This window comes from Lampris incognitus, chromosome 6, assembly GCF_029633865.1.
Source record: "Lampris incognitus isolate fLamInc1 chromosome 6, fLamInc1.hap2, whole genome shotgun sequence".
NCBI classification, from domain to species: Eukaryota; Metazoa; Chordata; class Actinopteri; order Lampriformes; family Lampridae; genus Lampris; species Lampris incognitus.
This window is the reverse complement of record NC_079216.1, coordinates 12414668-12423942: the sequence shown is the minus strand read 5'-3', so window position 1 is coordinate 12423942 and position 9275 is coordinate 12414668. Positions and strand designations below refer to the sequence as shown.

The 9275-nt window shown below is 50.3% G+C and overlaps 1 protein-coding gene across 1 annotated transcript in view; it reads right to left on the bottom strand.

Moving 5' to 3' along the window:
• Positions 1–7676: 7676 nt before the first annotated feature.
• LOC130114447 (zona pellucida sperm-binding protein 3-like) overlaps positions 7677–9275 on the bottom strand; it is a 43370-nt gene continuing 41771 nt past the window's right edge. Inside the window, exon 9 of the mRNA XM_056282329.1 lies at positions 7677–7773. Coding sequence (XP_056138304.1) covers positions 7677–7773 — 97 coding nt within the window. The remainder of the gene's footprint in view (positions 7774–9275) is intronic.

Sequence of the window (9275 nt, the reverse complement as noted above, 5' to 3'; positions counted from 1 at the left end):
GTCCCTCACCCAGGCCGGCGGTCCCTCACCCAGGCCGGCGGTCCGTCACCCAGGCCGGCGGTCCCTCACCCAGGCCGGCGGTCCCTCACCCAGGCCGGCGGTCCCTCACCCAGGCCGGCGGTCCCTCACCTAGGCCGGCGGTCCCTCGCCCAGGCCGGCGGTCCGTCACCCAGGCCGGCGGTCCCTCACCCAGGCCGGCGGTCCCTCACCCAGGCCGGCGGTCCGTCACCCAGGCCGACGGTCCCTCACCCAGGCCGGCGGTCCCTCACCTAGGCCGGCGGTCCCTCACCCAGACCGGCGGTCCCTCACCCAGGCCGGCGGTCCCTCACCCAGGCCGGCGGTCCGTCACCCAGGCCGGCGGTCCCTCACCTAGGCCGGCGGTCCCTCACCCAGGCCGGCGGTCCCTCACCTAGGCCGGCGGTCCATCACCCAGGCCGGCGGTCCCTCACCCAGGCCGGCGGTCCCTCACCCAGGCCGGCGGTCCCTCACCCAGGCCGGCGGTCCCTCACCCAGGCCGGCGGTCCCTCACCCAGGCCGGCGGTCCGTCACCCAGGCCGGCGGTCCCTCACCCAGGCCGGCGGTCCCTCACCCAGGCCGGCGGTCCCTCACCTAGGCCGGCAGTCCCTCACCCAGGCCGGCGGTCTCTCACCCCAAGACAGCTGCCCATCCTACACCACAGCACATTTCACTGAAGGGTTGGGGGGGGGGGCGGTGCCCCGGCATCGCACCTCCCAAAATGTTCCCGTGACCCGGCATTCAAATGAAAGCGCTCGAATAGGTGAAGGGTGGGGTGTTTTTCCTCTCCTTCCAGGAGAAAAGTGTGGTGGAGCCGGGGGGGGGGGGGACACAGTGGATGGGGACGGGATGCGTTCCTCAACCATCCGGCGTTTCCGCCCCACGGCGGCGGACTGAAAGGACACCCGGAGATCCTCACAGGAGTCAGACGGTTGTACCCCAACAGGGCACTTGAGCTTTCCATTTGTAAAGTGAATCTCGCAGGTTTGAGCGTCGGTGGTCTTCGATTGGGTTCATTTTGTTCGTTCGTCTGTTGGAACTGCTGGACGTTTGCGCGGAAAAGCTTTCCGAAGGAACTCCACGGTTTAGTAAAAGGCGCTAAAACTTTCTGAATACTAAACCCGAGTACAAACGCCACATAGCGCGCACACACGCACACGCGCACAATCCGGGGAAAAACATAATGAAAAAAGATGGCGCAAGAGCGAGACGGCAATATTGATTTAGTGAAGCAATATAAATCCGCCCACCCCCCACCCCCACCCCCAGTTTACATCCTTTTTTTTCTTGGCCGCTCCCCCATGGTGTTTAGAATTAAGACCAAAATCCGCAACAAGAGTCTTATTAGAGCGGCCTGCCACCTTATTAATCCGCCCTAAAGACCAGCCAGCATCCCTGCAATCTGTTCCAGTCCGCGGTGGTGCCAAGCTCTCCGTCTTGTCCCCTCAAAACGACATTTGGACACCGTGTGCAGGGTGCGGGGGGATGCCGGCTCTACAATATAATCAATTTCTAACTTTTCCCCCAAAAAAACCACCCCCACATTTTGAATTCCCCGGGGTCCTATTTTCATCAGGGCAGCAAAGATATCGATTTCCACTTAACCTCTGTGCAGCATATGTCAACGCAGGGACGTGGACGAAGTCGAAACCTCGCAGGCCGTCCGCTTAAAGTCGAGGGAAGTTCCTGAGAAAGTTGCCCTGCTCCCGTCTCGCGCCTCAGACGCCTCCAACTTTTGGAGCATCGCCTTAATTAAAAAAAAAAAAAAAAAAAAAACCCCGCCGTTAGTTCTGCATGCTTGCCCACGCGGGCCTTCTTATATGCAGTGTGGGATTAGCGTCACAGTCACTTTAGATTCGGATTTTCAGGTGGGTGTACGTGTGGAAAAAGCAGCTAATTCGTATGGACAAAGCGTCCGGCATGAGAAAGGGTGCAAAGGTTAGGGATGGACGTTTGTTGAGTTATTCTGCATGTGCATGTGCATGTGCATGTGCATGTGCATGTGCATGTGCATGTCCATGTGCATGTGCATGTGCATGTAGACACACAACCAACCATACGTGTGTGTGTGTGTGTGTGTGTGTTTATGCATGCTCAATAGTAATCCAGGTAAGAAAAATCAAAGAAAGCTGAATCGGTCCATCTGGACACAGGGTTTACTGAGCGAGAACCGTTTCCTCACTTATCCAAGTGACCTCTTCGGTCTCAGCTGACTGCAGGTGCCCCCACCCTTATGGACACTACAGTGGCATACCGACCCAAACCAAATAGGTGTGACCATTAACTATGTGTACGTGTTTGGAGAAGGATTCTTATCTGCACTCAATACAGTCTATAATGGATTTGTGTGTGCATGCGTCTATCCATCAATCTATTGGCTTAGGCCACTTTCTGGGTGGGGTTTGCAGTCTCGGCGGGGCAGGTGGAGCGGCACAGCTACTTTGATTCTTTCTAGAGGATCCTAATGCGTCTCCAGGCCACCAGCAAAATATAACCCCTCCTGCTGGTCATGTGTTTTGCCCCAGTGTCCCCCCCCCCCCCTTGGCTGTGGCGCGGTGTATTTTTCAAAGGCGGGGCTCCCTGGAGAGGCGCCCCTGGTGAAATCATAGAAGCTTGGTTGTCGGTTTTTTGTCCCCCGGACGCCTTTGTCTTTCTCTCCTCCCCTGGCAAACTGCGGAAATCTTCGCCTGACATCGTTGATTGACGGTTTGTTTTCGCTGCTCAGCTGCGTAGAGGAGGTAAACCGGATGTTCAGAGGGGATTTTTAAATACCGCCGGTGCACAATGACAGGTTGTTGCTGTTGTCAGCGTGAATCCGTTCATGGCGTTCTGCGTATTCTAGTGCTCCACCCAGCTCCAACCGGTGCGTGGCCTTGCTCATATTCCTCTCATTGCATGTCCACTGCATTTTGCATGAGGCTCATAATGTATTATTATTATTATTATTTTGTTGTTGTTGTTGTTGTTGTTGTTGTTTTTCCCCTTCTCCAGAGAGCTGTTCACCAGGCAGTGAATGGAGTCCAGCAATAACAGGCGTCATTACCGGAGCACCGAAATCATCAAACGAGTGACGTGATCGGGGGAGACGTTCTGGGGACCCGGGTCAGCTGACGCGGTAGGGACATTTGACCAGTTTATTGACCCTTTCAGTCAAACTGCTATCACCCATTTGCAGGATAGGCCAATCAAAGACCTGTTAGAACCAGTTGAACCAGAGGTCATCACCTCAAAACGTACGGTTTGCTATGTGAAACGTGGAGACTCCAGAGTCCCGACCATTAGGAGCCATGGCTTTCAATACACGCCGTTGGTGAACGGGTCGGAGCAGCTGCCGCTGCGTTCAAGAATTCCTGCAACGACTGAAGAGGGGCCACAGCCATGCAAGGATGACTTTTTTTTTTCACGATTTAGTTTGACGGAGACATTTTGAAGATCAATCTGAAGTTGGAGATGCTAAGGTTTTTGTTGGGAGTGACGAAGAAGGTTCAGGATGAGGAACGAGAGGGACCGCTCAGGTTGGACGGTTTGGAGACAAAGCAAGAGAGGCGAGATTGAGATGGCCTGGACATGTGTGGAGGAGAGATGCTGGGTATACTGGGAGAAGGATGCTGCACACGGAGCTGCCAGGGAAGAGGAAGAGAGGAAGGCCGAAGAGGAGGTTTATGGATGTGGTGAGGGAGGACATGCAGGTGGCTGGTGTGACCGAGGAAGATGCAGAGGACAGGAAGAGATGGAAACGGATGATCCGCTGTGGCGACCCCTAACGGGAGCAGCCGGAAGTAGTAGTAGTAGTAGTAGTAGTAGTAGTAGTACTAGTAGTAGTAGTTTGATAGATACATTTTTAAGTGGCACCCACTCTTTTTGAAAGTTCTCGCAGCATTGCAATTAATTTTGTACACAGAAGAAATTGAACTATGCCATCCTCTGGGCTCTCGGGCAAGCCAAACCAAATTGTCATTGATTTATTACTACACCTAACGTCAACCCTAAAGACAGATCAAGACTTGCCGCCATTCGTCCGCTTGCCATGGTAAAATCAAACGATCGTTCCCGTTGTGGTATTGATATTTGAGAGGATTAAATGTGACTCAGTCGAGCTGTACGATGGTGCTAAAGTTGTCACTGCAAGTGGTGGGGAGAGAATTTATGGGGGTGTTTATGTGTGTGTGTGTGTGTGTGTGTGTGTGTGTGTGTGTGTGTGTGTGTGTGTGTGTGTGTGTGTGTGTGTGTGTGTGGAGGCTGTGGCTCAACAGGAAGTGGCTGGATCTAAGGAAGGACTAGGGCTTGCTTAGAGTGAATGCAGGCGCTCTGAATGCAATTTTGAAGACATGCAGGAACAATTTCATGAGGATTTGTTTGTTAAAAGGACCATGGCGAGTCACATCAGGCGATGTAATGAGATAGAGGAGGCAAGCACCGACTCTCTGAAGTACACAGGGTATAAACAGGCCAAGCAAATTAACAGACTTTCCTGACTCTGATATAATCCGTCAAGCCCCACAAGACATCGTGCGTGTTATTCTTGAAGGTGCTGCCCCATATGAGGTCAAATGTGTTTTAAAGCATCGTCGGCTTTCGGGGCATATGGAGGTCAGACGCATTCAGCAGTGCGATTCCTGGCCTCCCCTACTCTCGCATGGATGTGAGGGATAAATAAGCCTTGTCCCGTACCTGTCAATACACCCTCAGCAAACGACAATAAACTGCAACTGCTGTTAAAGAGCCTGCCGTTTCTCATCGACGCAGTTGGAGAAAATGATTACACAAAATGACGGTTAAGCTGTTCAGGATAGCCACAATTCCCTTTCCACCTATGATTGCTCTCTCAACTCTTTCAAGGCTACAGATTTTAATAGAGCAACGTTTATTTTTTTTGTTTTTTTTTTGGCTTTTCCCCCTCTTTTTCTCCCCAATTGCACTTGGCCAATTACCCCCACTCTTCTGAGCCATCCCGGTCACTGCTCCCCCCGCCTCTGCCCATCCGGGAGGGCTGCAGACCACCACGTCTTCTCCCATACGTGTGGAGTCGCCAGCCGCTTCTTCTCACCTGACAGCGAGGAGTTTCACCAGGGGGACGTAGCGCGTGGGAGGATCACGCTATTTCCCCCCATGTCCCCCCTGTCCCTGAACAAGTGCCCCGACCGACCAGAGGAGCCGCTAGTGCAGCATCCGGGACACAAACCCACATCCTGCAAACATGGCCAATTGTATCTGTAGGGACGCCCGACCAAGCCGGAGGTAACACGGGGATTCGAACCGGCGATCCCCGTGTTGGTAGGCAACGGAATAGGCCGCTACGCTACCCGGACGCCCCTTTAATAGAGCGAGTTTTGAAAGATTTCAAGCAACTGTTTCCAGATACAAGTCTCATACCTAAACAGCATCATCTTCTGCACCTTCTTCTCAGATTCACGCACTCGGTCCAGCGGCGAGGCGCGTGCGTGTGTGCTTCGAGTCAAAGCATTGCGTTTTCATGCAGTGGGCTTTGGAGAGTAGTTTTAGGAATAACTGTAAATCTCTTGTGGAGCACAAACGACTATATGAATGTAATCAGAATGTGCAAGTGGGGTTGAAATGGGCCCAGTCTATGAGCTGAAAAATGTCCACAGTTTTGAAGGGAAGATTAAAGACTCTTTGGAATAGAGCAAGTTGAATCTACAGTTTCTGTACTGCGGATTATGCAACACGGAAATAAGCACACATGTGCGACATCTTTGGTTATTTCTAATGTCACCAATGGTACTCCAGAGTTGGGACTTATGGAAAACATCTATATGGTAAATGCATCAGTGTGTTGTTTGGAATGCTAACCTCTTTCTACAACTGAGTGGACTGATCCTTATTTAGCTTACGAGGCTGAGGTTCCCTGCCTAGCTAGCTCAAGCCAATATTTCTGTCAATGCTGATAATCTTGTTGATTATACACCATACTACTTACTATTTGACCTTCACCAATAGCAAGTACATTCCGATGAAGTATGATCTCACAGGGGGCGTCCGGGTGGCGGGGCGGTCTATTCTATTGCCTACCAACACAGGGATCGCCGGTTCGAATCCCCGTGTTACCTCTGGCTTGATAGGGTGTCCTTACATACACAATAGGCCATGTGTGCTGGTGGGAAGCCGGATGTGGGTATGTGTCCTGGTCGCTGCACTAGCGTCTCCTCTGGTCGGTCGGGGTGCCTGTTCGGGGTAGGGGGGACTGGGGGGAATAGCGTGATCCTCCCACGCGATACATCCCCCTGGTGAAACTCCTCACTGGTGATAAGAAGCGGCTGGTGACTCCACATGTATCGGAGGAGGCATGTGGTAGTCTGCAGCCCTCCCCGGATCGGCAGAGGGGGTGGCGCAGCAACCGGGATGGCTTGGACGAGTGGAGTAATTGGCCGGGTACAATTGGGGAGAAAAGGGGGGGGGGCATGATCTCAAAGTCTTCGTTGCAAATCAGTCCCTTCATACAAATACTTGAGTCTATATCGAATGTAAATGCCGCCTGGTTTCTGGTGCAGGAGTACAGAACCTATCCATTCGCCGCAATCGCTCATAGCCAGGACATCCTGTGCACTTGCTGATAAACACCCAAATACAGCGATTCTGTTTGCTAGCATAGCTGATTCAGTTTACAGCAGTCACTTAGACTAATGCTGCAATGCAATTGTTTTGCATTGTCATGATTATTGTGAATGCACTGTGCATTGTTGAACCTTGTCTTCCGGTGCACTGCTTTGTTTGCATTTTACTGATTCTTCTCTTTACTGCCGTGCTGTGACCTTTGGAAAGCTTATTTATTTCACTCTGCATTTGTCTAAGGTGGAATAACAAAGTTTCCCTCCATCGACGACCTTAAACAATGGGCAAACCATCAAGCACTGACCACTGTGTGTCAAAATATGCAGAGGCATGTGTTGATTTTATTTATTTATTTTTATCTTACTTTCTACTTGTGGCTGTCAAAGCTTAAGAGGCTCTGTGCATACTTTTTACCTTGAGGCCTGTCAAGATATCATAATGAATTGTGCTATTCTGCAGAAATGTTTCTCAATTTCTATCCCAATTTTGTATGGCACTGACTTTAAAAAGAACATTATCAAACTGCACCATGTTCAATTTGTCCCCGCTTATCAGCGCTGTTAAAGAAACAGACTTTTACTTTAGCAAATTGACATTATCAGAGTCCACCATGTTCCCTACATTTTTTTGCCAAATTGTGTCTGCCACCAAATCAAGCACCAAGGGGAGAGACTAAAACCACATCATAATGCACTCTGATGTATGAGTTGGGCGGAAACTGTTGACCTTGAGGTTTACCAATAAAGCTGACTTTTTTCCTCTTAAATCAAGTAAGTCTATTTCTTGAAACAAAACGACCCGTCTTACAAATAACACAGCAGCTTAAAAACCGGTTGACATATATATATATGTATATATATATACTATATATAAAACTTGTTTCATCTGAGATACAACTCAAAACAAGATGTCCTCAAGACTCTAACTTAGCAAGATATTCACTATACATTGTCTACAATTAAGTCTCTGAATCTCATTGAAATGTGACTTGTTAGGTGATTGTATAAGTGTCATGAGGTATTTTGACTAGAAATTAAACAAATATACCTGGTAAGATTTTGAGTTTTTGCAGTGTAGATGCCCGGACTACCTCAAAAGGCTCCGTTCAGGAGGAGGAGCAGGTCCGCCCTGTCGTCATCCCAGATTGCATCCTTGGTCTCATTTTTCCCCCCCAGATACTGCCCAGGGCTTGTAATCACAGGAGAGGGTTGGAGCAAAAACTGGCCACTGAAGTAAGAGCACCAAAAACAGCTTTGCTTTGTGGCTCAGCTCCCCCTCTACCATCACAGCAACTGCCGCACACATATCCAGATGTTATTTTCACAGTCTCTCGAACCCTTATCCGTAGAGTTCGAATTATGGGGGGGATATGGGGGTCTGAGACCCCCAAGATCCAGCAATAGCCCCCCCCTAGATGCACCCATACAGCGAATGCAAGGGGGGTTGGCTGCTTGTTCAGTGTTATTTTGTTGGGGAAGGGTACTTGAAAATTTCTGATGCAGTGAGTATTCTCTTGGGTCCTCTGTTTGTGTTGTGGATGTATCATGAGTTATTAATGCTAGTGCTGTAACTATGTAACTAATATGGTACAGACGAGGTCAGTGCTGCAAGTGGCGACTTTTTGCACAGCCTCCGTTTCATCCACAGAACATGTACTTGGTGTAAATAGACCAGCATTCACATTGTGCCCTTCACTGGCCTAATGATATACTGATATACTTACATTATAGACTAGGATTCTGCTCAGTTCTGTTGCTCATATACATAGCACAGAAACGGTATTTAAATGAAAAAAGTGTCCGTTACAGTATAATTCAAACCCTGCTTATTCGTAAATAAGAGCAGGAGATGGGTCAAGTTACCTTTTCTTTTTGATGAGAGGGCCAATGTTTCCGATTCGGAGGCGGACACCTCCATCCCAGCCGTGTCACTCCACAACAAACCTCTCCGGTACACATTGGAGATTGCCATGCAGTGACGCCATAAAGTCGACATCATGAGCAAACAGCAGGGATGCGGTCCTGATGTCGCCGAGCAACTGCATGTCACTGGAGGCACAACTGCCAGGCCGGGCTGTGGGCCAGCTGCTCTTGAGCAGGGTTTCTCTGTAATTCCTTGGAGCTGTCACTAGGGGTTGTTATGATTTGCTGTTTTTTTCTGGCTTCTCACCCGAGGCCGTTTTCCTTGATTGTGTCCCCCGGTTTAATTCAGTCACTTATTTAGTCATTCAGACCGGTGCCTTTATCATTGTCTCTTACCCTCCCTTTTTTATTTTGAAGTTCTCACCTGCTTTGTCGTGTCAGTTCCTATCCGTGGCTTTATCCTCCATGAACTCCGTGCATCACCTCATCAGCCACAACCGTTGAGCCGTGCAGGGTCAACACTCTGCGGCGGATTACCGCACCGAGACGCCTCTTCATTGGGAAGCTTACCTTGTTTAATATTTTGCTCTTTGACCTAAGCCTGTATTTTGCCACGTCAGCCCCACCAAGCACCTGGTTACCTTCGCCCGGTTTACTGCTTCTCTCTGCCTCCATCTCCCTGCCTGTGTTGACTACTGACTTTGCCTGAGCCTTGTGTGTACAAGGGGAACTGGGGGGGGGGATAGTGTGATCATCCGACACACTACATCCCCCTGGTGAAACTCCTCACCGTCAGGTGAAAAGAAGCGGCTGGCGACTTCGCGTGTA